The 18039-nt window shown below is 36.9% G+C and overlaps 1 protein-coding gene across 1 annotated transcript in view; it reads right to left on the bottom strand.

The window, feature by feature from the left end:
* Window positions 1-15376: 15376 nt before the first annotated feature.
* Window positions 15377-18039, bottom strand: part of LOC131045822 (uncharacterized) — a 105131-nt gene continuing 102468 nt past the window's right edge. Inside the window, exon 4 of the mRNA XM_057979482.2 lies at window positions 15377-15705. Within this exon, the coding sequence (XP_057835465.2) occupies window positions 15377-15705 (329 nt within the window). The remainder of the gene's footprint in view (window positions 15706-18039) is intronic.

Raw genomic sequence — 18039 nt, forward strand, 5'->3', positions numbered from 1 at the left:
TGGGTGTGCCTCTTCCTCTCAAGCACAAAAGAGGTTGTTTATAGTGGATTTAAACCTTTTAGCAAGTTTACACAACTAGCAAATTATTGTTTTGCAACTATGCTTTATTATGTGCTTTAAGTGAATGCTTTGAAAATAAATGATTATGAATGTATATTGAAAATGAGATTGCTTTGAGGAATTAAATAAAATATGCATAGATCAGTTCATATAGGATTTAGGAAGACTGTTTCTCTATCAAGAACCTTGAAACCTTAAAAGATCAATAACAGACCAGTGCCTCTATCCGGGGATATATATGACACTCTGTGGATAAAATATCTTATCAACTCAAGAGACAATTTCTCATCAACTATGAAGGTTTAGTATGCATTACACAAACAATAAGAACTCAATCTTTCACTTAATGCAATGACATGTGATTCACATCATAGAAAATCTATAAACAAATTTATCAAGAGGACAAAGATAACTCATCAACACCAAAGTGTACACAATATTTGGAAAAAAAAACTGCGAACCTTGTATATTAATCTTCAGGAAATGATTGCATACATAAGTTGCACTTGTAAATATTTCATTACAGATTGCTTGCACAAAAATGATAATTCTTCTTCCTATAGATTTCTCTGATACAAAATAATATTAAATCCCTACAGCCTTATGTTGTTCTTATGACCCTCTTTTTTTAACATAAAAAATGACTCCCTATAAGTATGTGAATCAAAAGACATATATGAAAGGACACACCCTTTCATACAAACGGGAGTTACAAACAGTTTCCCTCCAAAGGACACACCCTTTGGTTTAATAAAAAATTACAAATGAAAACCCTTAAAATACTAAATGATGCTTTAATAATGTGTCTTCTATTCTCCGCCTTGATAAAATTCCTCAGCAAGTATTCATCATCTTCTCATTATTTTCTGCACACAAAATGAGCCAATAAAATTCCTTGATTTAAAAATTGGATTTTGAAAAGTCAATCATCTTTGTATAAATACTTGTTTAAAATAGTCCAATAAAACCAAAGTATTTCCCTTCAATATTTTGCAAACATAGCATCCATCCATATGAAATAATACCTTACCCTCAAATATATATATTCAAGGCATTCATTCAAATATAAATGAATTTTATCTTTAATGCTCTTTCAAATACCGTAAAGCAGAGAATATACTTCCTTTTTATTATTTTCTGGAATTTTCCCCTTTGCTGTGCATCCATTCGTGCCACGTATCTTCTTCTGGTTCGTTCGAGGGTCACCCTTTATCTTTTCGGCCAAACTTCCTTATTGGCAAGCTATTCACAGGTCTTATTGATTCTTCAGTTTCATGGATACATTTTGTTTTTCGATGGGGCTGCGTCTGATTTATTCGATGAACCTCATGTTGATGAAACTGTTGCTTTCGGTGAGTCTGTTTTGAGATCCATAGCAGCCTAAGTTTGTTCGATAAGCTCTGCACCCCTGGACTGTTTCACTTCAACCATTTTCCTTAACCACCTCAGTCTACTGCCTACCACTAGCTGTTAGTTGCCAAGTCACGATGAATACACATTGAGCACCTTTCGATCGCGGTATAGCGACCACCATTGGATCAATTTGTCCGACCGCCCGATCGTCCTTATCTACTCGGCCTTTAACCCTGCCTGAGCGGCTCTCTCTTTTTTTTGTCTGTCCGTACTGCATGTCGCTTTTTGGTTTGCCCGTGGATCCACCTCGACTGCCACTGGACACCATCTGACTTGCCATTTCATCCACCACTGGACCTGGGTTCTTCTTCTGCACTCCACCACATGGCACATCCTGATTCGCTTGCAGATCTACTAGGACGACACCTCATCTACCACCTTGGCAGTCGCTATGTCGCGGGGGATATAGGTCGTGCAACTCCATCTTGTAGTATAGCGACAGCCGTTGATCCACTTCGAACTTGCGTGTTCGTTAACCTCCCTTTTTCCGCATGTGCTTAGTTGCCAAGTCGTGGGTTTAAACCAGCGTGCATCTCTATCTTCTGACATAGCAACGACCATCAGATCCTCCATGATCACCATCCGATCTGTCAAACTCGCTCGAGCTTTAGCCTCCATCCTCGCTAGCCTGTTGTAAAACTTTGGTTTCCTCGGGATACACGCATGCGTGGGGTCCACCAGCTTCAACCTTCTTCACACCAAAAGCCTTTTGTCTTTCGAAAGTTATCATACAGGCTATTTTGGACTTAAACATTAAATGAGCTTATCCCACAAACAATGTGGGATAAAGGCTTTCCCTCTGCTAGTGCAACACACTTGAAATTTTACAAAGCCTTTTCCACCATTCTATATGCGCAGGTTTGGGGGTCTTGGCGATGCTAGTTAATCTTTGGACAACTCCATTTTATTAAGTATGCTCCTGCATATAAAACACCCATAGTAAATGCTCGAATGATAAGAAAAAAGACATCTATATATAGCACAAAGTATTTTGTAAAAATATGTGCTAACAGTGGCTCTATCTGGGGATGTATGTTCTCTTTAAGGACATAGCAAGATCCTAGTTATCTCTGGAAAGCAGACCAAAATAAAAATTGAAAACATATAACAGAAAATCAGAGAAAAAACTATATTATTATAATACAAGAAATACTCCCTGATCATCAAGAGAAGAAATGTTTGAGATATTGAGCATGAACTGGAAATTCCAGCAATTCTCCATCAGTATCCTACAAGTAATATGATTTTTCTCCACTTTTTGCAAAGACGATATAAGGTCCTAGCCAGAGTGCATCAAATTTTCCATGTTTTCTTTTGTCTTGGTCTTTGGCATTCCATTTTAGTACCCATTCTCCCTCCTCAAAAGTTCTGTCACAAGCCCTTTTATCATGTAAAGGCTTAACCATTTGTTGCCTTTGAATATTTCTTTCCTGAGCCTCTTTTCTACATTCATCCAACTTAGCCAAAGCCATCAATATATCCCCCATAAAGTTTAATTCTTTAGAAAATGCCTCTATAACAAATTTATAAACTGGGAGCAAATTACTCAAAGGTAATCTTGCTTCTTTGCCATACACAAGCTCATATGGAGCAAATCCTGTGGAATTCTTGACTGTCACTCTATCAGCCCATACTGTTGATATCAATTTTGAATCTCAAGCTCTAATTGCACATATCCACCTACCAAGTTTGACCACTGTCTGGATAGCAACATTCCATAGTTCACAGGCACTTGTACAACTGTTACATCTATTTTATAAGTAGTGTCTAGACAAGCTGGAAACCTGAACTAAATATCCTTCATGATCCCGACCATTGGGACTGACCTATTATCCATTGCATAACATTTTCCATAAGGGGTATCTACCTTCATTCCCATCTCTCTCATGACATCCTCTGGCATAATATTTACTACTGCTCCTGAGTCTATCATGCAGTTTTTTACCATCTTATTGTTTATAAGCAGTGTTAAATAAAAAGGATACGCTTATGCGAAGTTTTTGGTAATAGACGTGCCTAAATATACCACAGGAGGATCTTCTTTTGATTTTGGATTTTCTTTATTGGCATCACCCACATTTGATATGATTTTCAAAGTCTCATTCTTGTAATTTGAAAATTTCATCACTTCAAGCAAAGGCATATAAATTTTTACCCGAGACAACGCTTGATACATAAAAGATCCACAATTTGAAAGAGGCTTACTGATTTGTTTTTTCTCCATAGGCTTGACCAACTTCGGAGCATCAATCTTCTTTGCTGGTTTACTTGGATCCTCTTTTATTTTCTTGTCATTTGCATCCTTGTTCACACTTTCTTTTGAGACTTTTACGAAAATTCCTGTAGGCCTCCCTTGTTCAGGAGTCACTGTTCTGTTTCTCAGCTGGTAATTACTCTTGGGCTGAGCAACAACAACCACTGTGAATGCTCTCTTCTCCTCTTTAGTCAAGTTTCTCAAAGAAGGCACTGCATCCTCTTGAAACAATTTTCTCAAGGCATGGGTATCTTCATCATCATCAGAAAAAACCTACTGTATGCTATACTACTGATGGTTTCTCATCCTTTGCATATCTGAATGTTTCTCTTCCTGAGATGAATCCTCATCTCTATCCCACATAGGATCTGATGAAAGAACATTAACTATAGGCTCACATTCCTCTTCTTGATGCCAATCCTCCGTCAGACTCTGTGCAATCATGCATTGATTTTCATCATGGGGAAGGTTGCAGACCTCACACCATGGAAAATCTCCCACAAAGTTATTTGCTCTCTTCAGTGGATCTGGAGTTTCTTTACTCGGATTTGGTTTTACTAGCTTCCCATCCTTCCAGTTGGTGTTATAAGGCATTTCATGGAGTCTGGGCCTATTGAAATTCATTTTGTTATTATTTCTGTATGGTGGCTTTTCATTAAGATTTTGTTTACCTTTTATGTCCTTAAGCATGTCCATGATCTGAGTAAGGTCATCTTTCTTGGGAATCCTAGTATTGTATAACTTTGGATCATCTCTTTTAGCAATTTTCCCAGCAACCTTCCTATTGTTCTCAATAATAGCAACAATCTTGAATGCTTGTTGTAGAGTATCAGAAGTATGAGACAAAATCTCATAATGAGTTTTTCTTTCAAAAGCACTCAAATAAAAGTTAATCAGAAAAGAATCAACATGTCTGACATCTCAGGGTATTCTATTTAATATTTTATTAAATATTTTATTAAACTCAACAACTGATTCATTGTGACTTTTCTTTATACTTGTTAATTAATGGGATGCAGATGAAGGATCATTGTGATCTCCAAATTCTTCCAAGAACAACGCTACAAAATCATCCCAACTGTCGATACATCCATCAGGAAGATTCCTATACCATTCCCCTGCATCTTCTGTCAAAGATTGAACAAACAACTTCATGAATATATCCTCATGAGGAAACTCAAATTCTTCAATGATATTTTTTACATTAACTACATGTTGTTCTGTTGAACCAGTTCCATTCCCTGAGAATTTGGGTATTGCTGATCTTAAATCACTAGTGATCTGATTTGGATAACCAACAATGCCAGTGAAATCCAACTGTCTGTGTCTTTCAATGATCATAGGCCATCTGCCGACATGATGGTTGCCTTGATTGTTCATACTTCCTCTATTGAATCCACCATTGTTGCCATAGTTACCATTGTTCCGACTGTTTCCACCACCTTTATTATTGCCATTGTTTTCATTATTACCTCCATTGCCATTATTGTTGTTCCTATCTCCACCACTGTAATTTCCATGGTTGCCATTGTTACCTCTATTATGTCCTTTATTTTGATTGCTACCATACCCATTACCTCCTGCATGGTTACCCCTATTTGTGTTATTCCAGTTCCCATCATTTCCCCCATTTCCGTTCCTTTTCCATCCTCATGCCTTTCTTCACTTTGATCCCTATGTACATCCATCCATCTTCTAGTTCCATTTAATAACGGGTAATCATAATTTACAAAAGGCTGTTCTATTCTTCTCATATGAGGGGGACAATATTTAGGAATTTCTGGCCTATTTCCTTCACCTTTACTTTTGTCTTCAATTTCTTTTGGCCTAGGGCTTTGAATTGTATCTTTGTTTATTCCTAGTTTTTGCAACACCCAAGCCGGTTGTCTCTTAAGAGCTTTCGCCATCTTGGATTCATCTCCATTTAAATCGACCATTTTAAGTATGATTTCATCCAGTTGCTTGTCCTCCTCAATCAAGATCTCATCATGACTGTGTCTATTATCTTTTGTACTTATTTCATAGAAAGGATTTTCCTCCCTATTTTCAGATTTTTCAACAGATGAAGAATCTTCCTCCCTACTAAGAAATCTCTTATATCCTTCAAATGCCATGTTTGATTTCTTCTCTTTGTTCCTTTTCTTGGGACTCAACTAAATAAAATCTTCTTGTCCCTTGTGCAGAGACCTCCTCCCCTGCATAAATCTTATGGACAAATTCCTAGGGGTTTCTCTTATTTTCTCAAACATACCAATTATTATTCATGTATTAAAATGTAGAGTCGGCACCTCCTAAGAGGAAATATTACCAACTTAACTGATCTTTTGGGATCTCTCCTCCAGTAGAGTCTGAAATGAACTACCAAAGATTTTGAAAACTTTGTGTGACAACTCCCTAGAAGAGTCGCCAATTTGTTGGTGTCCAAAACCACATATTGGAAAACAAAAAGACTTGCCAAATCCTCAAGTAGTCCAATCAGCCTTGGCCGACGAACATGGATGGTCGAAGACCAAATCCCTTTGCACTTTAGGCTCCACTGAACCAAGGTGGGTGTGCCTCTTCCTCTCAAGCACACAAGAGGTTATTGATGGTGGATTTAAACCTTTTAGCAAGTTTACAGAATTGACGAATTATTGTTTTGCAACTATGCTTTATTATGTGCTTAACTGAATGCTTTGAAAAGAAATGATTAGGAATGTATATTGAAAATGAGATTGCTTTGAGGACTTAAATAAAATCTGCATAGATCAGTTCATATAGGATTTGGGAAGAACGTCTCTCTATCAAGAACCTTGAATGCATACAGATCAAAACCTTAAAAGATCAATAACAGATCAGTGCCTCTATCCGGGGATATATATGACACTCTGTGGACAAAATATCTTATCAACTCAAGAGACAATTTCTCATCAACTATGAAGGTTCAGTATGAGTTACACAAAACAATAAGAACTCAATCTTTCACTTAATGAAACAACATGTGATTCACATCATAGAAAATCTATAAACAAATTTATCAAGAGGACAAAGATAACTCATCAACACAAAAGTGTACACAATATTTGGAAAAATAAACCGTGAACGTGGTATATTAATCTTTAGGAAATGATTGCATACATAAGCTGCACTTGTAAATACTTCATTACAGATTGCTTGCACAAAAAATATACTTCTTCTTCCTATAGACTTCTCTGTTACAAAATGATATTCAATCCCTACAACCTTATGTTGTTCTTATGACCCTCTTTTTTTTACATAAAAAATGACTCTGTATAAGTATGTGAATACAAAGACATATATGAAAGGACACACCCTTTCATACAAATGGGAGTTACAGACAGTTTCCCTCCAAAGGACACACCCTTTGGTTTAATAAAAAAATACAAATGAAAACCCTTAAAATACTAAATGATGCTTTAATAATGTGTCTTCTATTCTCCACCTTGATAAAATTCCTCGACAAGTATTCATTATCTTCTCATTATTTTCTACACAGAAAATGAGCCAATCAAATTCCTTGATTTGAAAATTAAATATACTCCACCTTAGATTTTGAAAAGTCAATCATCTTTGTATAAATACATGTTTAAAATAGTCCAATAAAATCAGAGTATTTCCCTTCAATATTTTGCAAACATAGCATCCGTCCATATAAAATAATACCTTACCCTAAAATATATATTCAAGGCATTTATTCAAATATAAATAAATTTTATCTTTAATGCACTTTCAAATAACTTAAAGCAGAGAATATACTTCCCTTTTATAATTTTCAAGAATTTTCCCCATTGCTGCGCATCCATTCGTGCCACGTATCTTCTTCTGGTTCATTCGAGGGTCACCGTTTATCTTTTCGGCCAAACTTCCTTATCAGCGAGCTATTCACAAGTCTTATCGATTCTTCAATTTCATCGATACCTTTTGTTTTCGATGGGACCGCGTCTGATTTCTTCGATGAACCTCATGTCAATGAAACTGTTGCTTTCGGTGAGTTTGTTTTGAGATCCATCACAACCTAAGTTTGTTCGATAAGTTCTGCACCGCCGGACTGTTTCACTTCAACAATTTGCCTTAACTGCCTCAGTCTACTGCCTGCCGCTAGCGGTTAGTTGCCAAGTCGTGATGAATACACATCGAGCACCTTCCGATCATGGTATAGCGACCACCATTGGATTAATTTGTCCGACCGTCTGATCGTCCTTATCTGCTCGACCTTTAACCCTGCCTAAGCGGCTCTCTCTTTTATGTTTTTGTCCGTGTCGCGTGTCACTTTTTGGTTCACCCATGGATCCACCTTGACTGCTACTGGACACCATCTGTCTTGCCATTTCATCCACCACTGGACCTGGGTTCTTCTTTTGTGCTCCACCATGTGGCACATCTTGATTCGCTTGCAGATCTACCAGGACGACACCTCATCTGCCACCTTGGTAGTCGCTATGTCGCAAGGGATATAGGTCGCGCAAATCCATCTTGCAGTATAGCGATGGCCATTGATCCACTTTGAACTTGCGTGTTCGTTAACCTCCCTTTTCCGCATGTGCTTAGTCGCCAAGTCGCGGGTTTAAACCAGCGTGCATCTCTATCTTGCGACATAGCGACGACCGTCAGATCCTCCGTGATCACCATCTGATCACTCAACCTTACTCAAGATTTAGCCTCCATCCTCGCCAGTCTATTATAAATATTTGGTTTCCTCAGGATACACGCGCGCATGAGGTCCACTGGCTTCAGCCTTCTTCACGCCAAAAGCCTTTTGTCTTTCGACAGTTATCATACGGGTCATTTTGGACTTAAACGTTAAATGAGCATATCCCATAAACAATGTGGGATAAAAGCTTTCCCTCTGCTAGCGCATCACACTTGAAAGTTTCCAAAGCCTTTTCCACCATTCTATATGTGCAGGTTTGGGGGTCTTGGCGATGCCAATTAATCTTTGGACAACTCCATTTTATTCAGTATGCTCCTGCATATAAAACAAATTGCTTAGATTGAGGGTGTGATCAAAGATACTCTTTAAACTTTTGATTGAGTTTAATGAATAATCAACTTGATGAAAAGTGATGAAACTAATTGACGTTAAGAGATTGATTCATATGAAGACGAATATTAGCTTTATTTGAAGCATGTAAGTGCTCGAATGATAAGCAAAAGGGCATCTATATATAGCACAAAATATTTTGTAAAAATATGTTCTAACAATGGCTCTTTCTAGGGATGCATGTTCTCTTTTAGGACATAGCAAGATCCTAGTTATCTTTGGAAAGCAAATCAAAATAAAAATTGAAATCATATAACAGAAAATAATAGAAAAAAACTATATTATTATAATACAAGAAATACTTCCTGATCATCAAGAGAAGAAATGTTTGAGATATTGAGCATGAATTGGAAATTCCAGCACTTCTCCATCAGTATCCTGCAAGTAATATGATTTTTCTCCACTTTTCTCAAAGACGATATAAGGTCCTAGCCAGAGTGCATCAAATTTTCCATGCTCTCCTTTGTCTTGGTCTTTGGCATTCCATTTTAGTACCCATTCTCCCTCCTCAAAAGTTCTGTCACAAGCCCTTTTATCATGTAAAGCCTTAACCATCTGTTGCCTTTGAATATTTCTTTCCTGAGCCTCTTTTCTACATTCATCCAACTCAGCCAAAGCCATCAATATATCCCCCATAAAGTTTAATTCTTTAGAAAATGCCTCTATAACAAATTTATAAACTGGGAGCAAATTACTCAAAGGTAATCTTGCTTCTTTGCCATACACAAGCTCATATGGAGCAAATCCTGTGGAATTCTTGACTGTCACTCTATCAGCCCATACTGTTGATATCAATTTTGAATCTCAAGCTCTAATTGCACATATCCACCTACCAAGTTTGACCACTGTCTGGATAGCAACATTCCATAGTTCACAGGCACTTGTACAACTGTTACATCTATTTTATAAGTAGTGTCTAGACAAGCTGGAAACCTGAACTAAATATCCTTCATGATCCCGACCATTGGGACTGACCTATTATCCATTGCATAACATTTTCCATAAGGGGTATCTACCTTCATTCCCATCTCTCTCATGACATCCTCTGGCATAATATTTACTGCTACACCTAAGTCTATCATGCAGTTTTTTACCATCTTATTGTTTATAAGCAGTGTTAAATAAAAATGATCCACTTGTGTGAAGTTTTTGGTAATGGACGTGCCTAAATATACCACAGGAGGATCTTCTTTTGATTTTGGATTTTCTTTATTGGCATCACCCACATTTGATATGATTTTCAAAGTCTCATTCTTGTAATCTAGAAATTTCATCACTTCAAGCAAAGGCATATAAATTTTTACCTGAGACAACGCTTGATAAATAAAAGTTCCACAGTTTTAAAGAGGCTTATTGATTTTTTTTTTCTCCATAGGCTTGACCAAATTTAGAGCATCAACCTACTTTTCCGGTTCACTTGGATCCTCTTTTCCTTTCTTGCCATTTGCCTGCTTGTTCACACTTTCTTTTGAGACTTTTGTGAATATTCCTGAAGGCCTCCCTATTCATGATTCACTATTCTATTTCTCAGCTGGTAAATACTCTTGGCCTGGGCAACAATAGCCACTGTGAATGATCTATTCTCCTCTTCAGTCAAGTTTCTCAAAGAAGGCACTGCTTCATCTTGAAACATTTTTCTCAAGGCATGGGTATCTTCATCATCATCAGAAAAAACTTGCTAAATGCTATACTGTTGATGGTTTCTCATCCTTTGCATATCTGAATGTTGCTCTTCCTCAGATGAATACTCATCTCTACCCCACATGGGATCTGATGACAGACCATTAAGTGTAGGCTCACATTCCTCTTCTTCATGCCAATCCTCCGTCAGACCTTGTGCAATCATGCATTGATTTTCATCACGGGGAAGGTTGTAGACCTCACACCATGGAAAATCTCCCACAAAGTTATTTGCTCTCTTCGGTGGATCTCGAGTTTCTTTATTCAGATTTGGTTTTACTGGCCTCCCATCCTTCCAGTTGGTGTTATAAGGCATATCATGGAGTCTTGGCCTATTGAAATTCATTTTCTTATTATTTCTGTATGGTGGCTTTTCATTAAGATTTTGTTTACATTTTATGTCCTTAAGCATGTCCATGATCTGAGTAAGGTCATCTTTCTTGGGAATCCTAGTATTGTATAACTTTGGATCATCTCTTTTAGCAATTTCCTAGCAACCTTCCTATTGTTCTCAATAATAGCAGCAATCTTGAATGCTTGTTGTAGAGTATCAGGTCTATGAGACAAAATCTCAGAATGGGTTTTTCTTTCAAAAGCACTCAAATAAAAGTTAATTAGAAAAGAATCAATAGGTCTGACATCTCTGGGTATTCTATTTAATACTTTATTAAATCTTTTATTAAACTCATCATCTAATTCATTCTGACTTTTCTTTATACTTGTTAATTCATGGGATGCAAATGAAGGATCATTGTGATCTCCAAATTCTTCCAAGAACAACGTTACAAACTCATCCCAACTGCCGATACATCCATCAAGAAGATTCCTATACCATTCCCCTGCATCTTCTGTCAAAGATTGAACAAACAACTTCATGAATATATCCTCATGAGGAAACTCAAATTCTTCAATGATATTTTTTACATTAACTACATGTTGTTCTGCTGAATCAATTCCATTCCCTGAGAATTTGGGGATTGTTGATCTTAAATCACTAGTGATCTGATTTGGATAACCAACAATGCCAGTGAAATCCAACTGTCTGTATCTTTCAATGATTATAGGCCGTCTGCCGACATGATGGTTGCCTTGATTGTTCATACTTCCTCTATTGAATCAACCATTGTTGCCATAGTTACCATTGTTCCCACTATTTCCACCACCATTATTATTGCCATTATTTTCATTATTACCTCCATTGCCATTATTGTTGTTCCTATCTCCACCACTGCCATTTCCATAGTTACCATTGTTACCTCTATTATGTCCATTAGTTTGACTACTGCCATACCCTTTACCTCCTATATGGTCACTCCTATTTGTGTTATTCCAGTTCCCATCATTTCCCCCATTTCCGTTCCTTTTCCATCCTCATGCCTTTCTTCACTTTGATCCCTATGTACATCCTTTCGTCTTCTAGTTACATTTAATAACAGGTTATCATAAGTTACAAAAGGTTGTTCTATTCTTCTCATATGAGGGGGACTATATTTAGGAATTTCTGGCCTATATCCTTCACCTTTACTTTTGTCTTCAATTTCTTCTGGCCTAGGGCTTTGAATTGCATCTTTGTTTATTCCTAGTTTTTGCAACACCCAATCTGGTTGTCTCTTAAGAGCTTTCGCCATCTTGGATTTATCTCCATTTAAATCAGCCATTTTAAGTATGATTTCATCCAGTTGCTTGTCCTCCTCATTCAAGATCTCATCATGACTATGTCTATTATCTTTTGTACTTATTTTATAGAAAGGATTTTCCTCCCTATTTTTAGATTTTCCAGTAGATGAAGAATCTTCCTCCCTACTAGGAAATCTCTTATATCCTTCAAACGCCATGTTTGATTTCTTCTCTTTGTTCCTTTTCTTGGGACTCATCTGAACAAAATCTTCTTGTCCCTTGTGCAGAGACCTCCTCCCCTACATAAATGTTATGGACAAATTCCTAGGGGTTTCTCTTATTTTCTTAACATACCAATTATTATTCATGTATTAAAATGTAGAGTCGCCACCTCCTAAGATGAAATATTACCAACTTAACTGATCTTGTGAGATCTCTTGTCTAGTAGAGTTTGAAACAAACTACCAAAGATTCTGAAAACTTCGTGTGACAACTCCCCAGCAGAGTCGCCAATCTGTTGGTGCCCAAAACCAAAGATTGGAAAACCAAAAGTCTTGCCAAATCCTGAAGTAGTCCAATCAGCTTTGGCCAACGAACAGGGATGGTCGAAGACTAAATCCCTCTGCACTTTAGGCTCCACTGAAACAAGGTGGGTGTGCCTCTTCCTCTCAAGCACACAAGAGGTTATTTATAGTGGATTTAAACCTTTCAACGAGTTTAAACAACTGGTGAATTATTGTTCTGTGACTATGCTTTATTATGTGCTCTAACTGAATGCTTTGAAAAGAAATGATTAGGAATGTATATTGAAAATGAGATTGCTTTGAGGACTTAAATAAAATTTGCATAGATCAGTTCATATAGGATTTGGGAAGAATGTCTCTCTATCAAGAACCTTGAATGCATAAAGATCAAAACCTTAAAAGATCAATAACAAATCAATGCCTCTATCCGGGGATATATATGACACTCTGTGGACAAAATATCTTATCAACTCAAGAGACAATTTCTCATCAACTATGAAGGTTCAATATGTGTTACATAAAACAATAACAACCCAATCTTTCACTTAATGCAATGACATGTGATTCACATCATAGCAAATCTATAAACAAATTTATTAAGAGGACAAAGATAACTCATCAACACAAAAGTGTACACAATATTTGGAAAAAGAAACAGTGAACCTTGTATATTAATCTTTAGGAAATGATTGCATACATAAGCTGCACTTGTAAATACTTCATTACAGATTGCTTGCACGAAAATGATACTTCTTCTTCCTATAGACTTCTCTGTTACAAAATGATATTCAATCCCTACAGCCTTATGTTGTTCTTATGACCCTCTTTTTTTTACATAAAAAATGACTCTGTATAAGTATGTGAATACAAAGACATATATGAAAGGACACACCCTTTCATACAAATGGGAGTTACAGACAGTTTCCCTCCAAAGGAAACACCCTTTGGTTTAATAAAAAAATACAAATGAAAACCCTTAAAATACTAAATGATGCTTTAATAATGTGTCTTCTATTCTCTGCCTTGATAAAATTCCTCCACAAGTATTCATTATCTTCTCATTATTTTCTGCACACAAAATGAGCCAATTAAATTCCTTGATTTGAAAATTAAATATACTCCACCTTAGATTTTGAAAAGTCAATCATCTTTGTATAAATACTTATTTAAATAGTCCAATAAAACCAAAGTATTTCCCTTCAATATTTTGCAAACATAGCATCCGTCCATATAAAATAATACCATACCCTAAAATATATATTCGAGGCATTCATTCAAATATAAATAAATTTTATCTTTAATGCACTTTCAAATAACGTAAAGCAGAGAATAGACTTCCCTTTTATAATTTTCAGGAATTTTCCCCTTTGTTGCCCATCCATTCGTGCCACATATCTTCTTCTGGTTCGTTCGAGGGTCACCCTTTATCTTTTCGGCAAAACTTCCTTATCAACGAGCTATTCACAGGTCTTATCAATTCTTCAATTTCAGTGATACCTTTTGTTTTCGATGGGACCGCGTCTGATTTCTTCGATGAACCTCATGTCGATGAAATTGTTGCTTTTGGTGAGTCTGTTTTGAGATCCATCGCAACCTAAGTTTGTTCGATAAGTTTAACACCGTCGAACTGTTTCACTTCAATAGTTTGCCTTAACCACCTCAGTCTACTTCCTGCCATAGCGGTTAGTCGCCAAGTCACGATGAATACACATCGAGCACCTTCCGATCACAATATAGTGACCACCATTGGATCAATTCGTCCGACCACCCGATCGTCTTTATCTGCTTGGCCTATAACCCTGCCTGAGCGACTCTCTCTTTTATTTGTCTATCCATGCCACGTGTCGCTTTTTGGTTCACCCGTGGATCCACCTCGATTGCCACTAGACACCGTCTATCTTGCCATTTCATTTTCCACTGGACCTCAATTCTTGTTTTGCGCTCCACCACGTGGCACATTCTGATTCGCTTGCAGATCTACCAGGACAACACGTCATCTACCACCTTGGCAGTCGCTATGTCGCGGGGGATATAGGTCGTGCAACTCCATCTTGCGGTATAGCGATGACCGTTGATCCACTTCGAACTTGTGTGTTCGTTAACCTCCCTTTTTTCACATGTGCTTAGTCACCAATTCACGGGTTTAAACCAGGGTGCATCTCTATCTTGGGACATAGCGACGACTGTCAGATCCTCCATGATCACCATCTGATTAGTCAAACTTGTTAGAGCTTTAGCCTCCATCCTCGCCAGTTTGTTGTAAACCTTTGGTTTCCTCGGGATACACGCGCGCGTGGGGTCCACCGACTTCAACCTTCTTCATGCCAGAAGCCTTTTATCTTTCGACAGTTATCATACGGGCCTTTTTGGAATGAAACGTTAAACAAGCTTATCCCACAAACAATGTGGGATAAAGGCTTTCCCTCTGCTAGCGCAACACACTTGAAAGTTTCCAAAGCCTTTTCCACCGTTTTATATGCACAAGTTTGGGGGTCTTGGCGATGCCAGTTAATCTTTGGACAACTCCATTTTATTCAGTATGCTCCTGCATATAAAACACCTATAGTAAATGCTTGAATGATAAGAAAAAGGGCATCTATATATAGCACAAAGTATTTTGTAAAAATATGTTCTAACTGTGGTTCTTTCTGGGATGTATGTTCTCTTTAAGGACATAGCAAGATCCTAGTTATCTCTGGAAAGCAAACCAAAATAAAAATTGAAAACATATAACAGAAAATAAGAGAAAAAATATATTATTATAATACAAGAAATACTCCCTGATCATCAAGAGAAGAAATGTTTGAGATATTGTGCATGAATTGGAAATTCCAGCACTTCTCCATCAGTATCCTGCAAGTAATATGATTTTTCTCCACTTTTTGCAAAGACATGATGGTTGCCTTGATTGTTCATACTTCCTCTATTGAATCCACCATTGTTTCCATAGTTACCAATGTTCCCACTGTTTCCACCACCATTATTATTGCCATTGTTTTCATTATTACCTCCATTCCCATTATTGTTGTTCCTATCTCCACCACTACCATTTCCATAGTTACCATTGTTACCTCTATTATGTCCATTATTTTGACTGCTGCCATACCCATTACCTCCTATATGGTTACCCCTATTTCTATTATTCCAGTTCCCATCATTTCCCCCATTTCCGTTCCTTTTCCATCCTCATGCCTTTCTTCACTTTGATCCCTATGTACATCCCTCCATCTTCTAGTTCTATTTAATAACGGGTTATCATAAGTTTCAAAAGGCTGTTCTATTCTTCTCATATGAGGGGGACTATATTTAGGAATTTCTGGCCTATTTCCTTCACCTTTACTTTTGTCTTCAATTTTTTCTGGCCTAGGGCTTTGAATTGTATCTCTGTTTATTCCTAGTTTTTGTAACACCCAATCTAGTTGTCTCTTAAGAGCTTTCGCCATATTGGATTCACCTCCATTTGAATAGGCCATTTTAAGTATGATTTCATCTAGTTGCTTGTCCTCCTTAGTCAAGATGTCATCATGACTATGTCTATTATCTTTTGTACTTATTTTATAGAAAGGATTTTCCTCCCTATTTTTCAGATTTGCCAACAGATGAAGAATCTTCCTCCCTACTAGGAAATCTCTTATATCCTTCAAATGCCATGTTTGATTTCTTCTCTTTGTTCGTTTTCTTGGGACTCGACTGAACAAAATCTTCTTGTCCCTTGTGCAGAGACCTCCTCCCCTGCATAAATCTTATAGACAAATTCCTAGGGGTTTCTCTTATTTTCTCAACATACCAATTATTATTCATGTATTAAAATCTAGAGTCTCCACCTCCTAGGATGAAATATTACCAACTTAACTGATCTTGTGGGATCTCTCCTCCAGTAGAGTCTGAAACAAACTACCAAAGATTCTGAAAACTTCATGTGACAACTCCCCAGTAGAGTCGCCAATCTGTTGGTGCCCAAAACCACAGATTGGAAAACCAAAAGACTTGCAAAATCCTCAAGTAGTCCAATCAGCCTTGGCCAACGAACAAGGATGGTCGAAGACCAAATCCCTCTACACTTTAGGCTCCACTGAACAAAGGTGGGTGTGCCTCTTCCTCTGAAGCACACAAGAGATTTTTTATAGTAGATTTAAACTTTATAGCAAGTTTACACAACTGGCGAATTATTGTTCTGCAACTATGCTTTATTATGTGCTTTAACTGAATGCTTTAAAAATAAATGATTATGAATGTATATTGAAAATGAGATTGCTTTGAGGACTTAAATAAAAGCTGCATAGATCAGTTCATATAGGATTTGGGAAGAACGTCTCTCTATCAAGAACCTTGAATGCATACAAAGCAAAACCTTAAAAGATCAATAACAGACCAGTGCCTATATCCGGGGATATATATGACACTCCGTGGACAAAATATCTTATCAACTCAATGGACAATTTCTCATCAACTATGAAGGTTTAGTATGCGTTACACAAATAGTACGAACTCAATCTTTCACTTAATGCAACGACATTTGATTCACATCATAGCAAATCTATAAATAGATTTATCAAGAGGATAAAGATAACTCATCAACACAAAAGTGTACATAATATTTGGAAAAAGAAACAACGAACCTTGTATATTAAACCAAAGGGTGTGTCCTTTGGAGGGAAACTATCTGTAACTCCCGTTTGTATGAAAGGGTGTGAATAAAAAGGCATATATGAAAGGACACACCCTTTCATACAAACGGGAGTTACAGACAGTTTCCCTCCAAAGGACACACCCTTTGGTTTAATAAAAAATTACAAATGAAAACCCTTAAAATACTAAATGATGCTTTAATAATGTGTCTTCTATTCTTTGCCTTGATAAAATTCCTCGGCAAGTATTCATTATATTCTCATTATTTTCTGCACACAAAATGAGCCAATAAAATTCCTTGATTTGAAAATTAAATATACTCCACCTTAGATTTTGAAAAGTCAATCATCTTTGTATAAATACTTGTTTAAAATAGTCCAATAAAACCAAAGTATTTCCCTTCAATATTTTGAAAACATAGCATCCATCCATATAAAATAATACCTTACCCTAAAATATATTTTCAAGGCATTCATTCAAATATAAGTAACTTTTATCTTTAATGCACTTTCAGATAATGTAAAGCAGAAAATATACTTGCCTTTTATTATTTTTAGGAATTTTCCCCTTTGTTGCGCATCCATCGTGCCATGTATCTTCTTCTGGTTCGTTCGAGGGTCACCGTTTATCTTTTCGACCAAACTTCCTTATCGGCAAGCTATTCACAAGTCTTATCGATTCTTCAATTTCATCGATACCTTTTGTTTTCGATGGGACCACATCTGATTTGTTTGATGAACCTCATGTCGATGAAACTGTTGCTTTCGATGAGTCTGTTTTGAGATCCATCGCAGCCTAAGTTTGTTCGATAAGCTCTGCAC

Source organism: Cryptomeria japonica, chromosome 3, assembly GCF_030272615.1.
Source record: "Cryptomeria japonica chromosome 3, Sugi_1.0, whole genome shotgun sequence".
In the NCBI taxonomy this organism is placed as follows: Eukaryota; Viridiplantae; Streptophyta; class Pinopsida; order Cupressales; family Cupressaceae; genus Cryptomeria; species Cryptomeria japonica.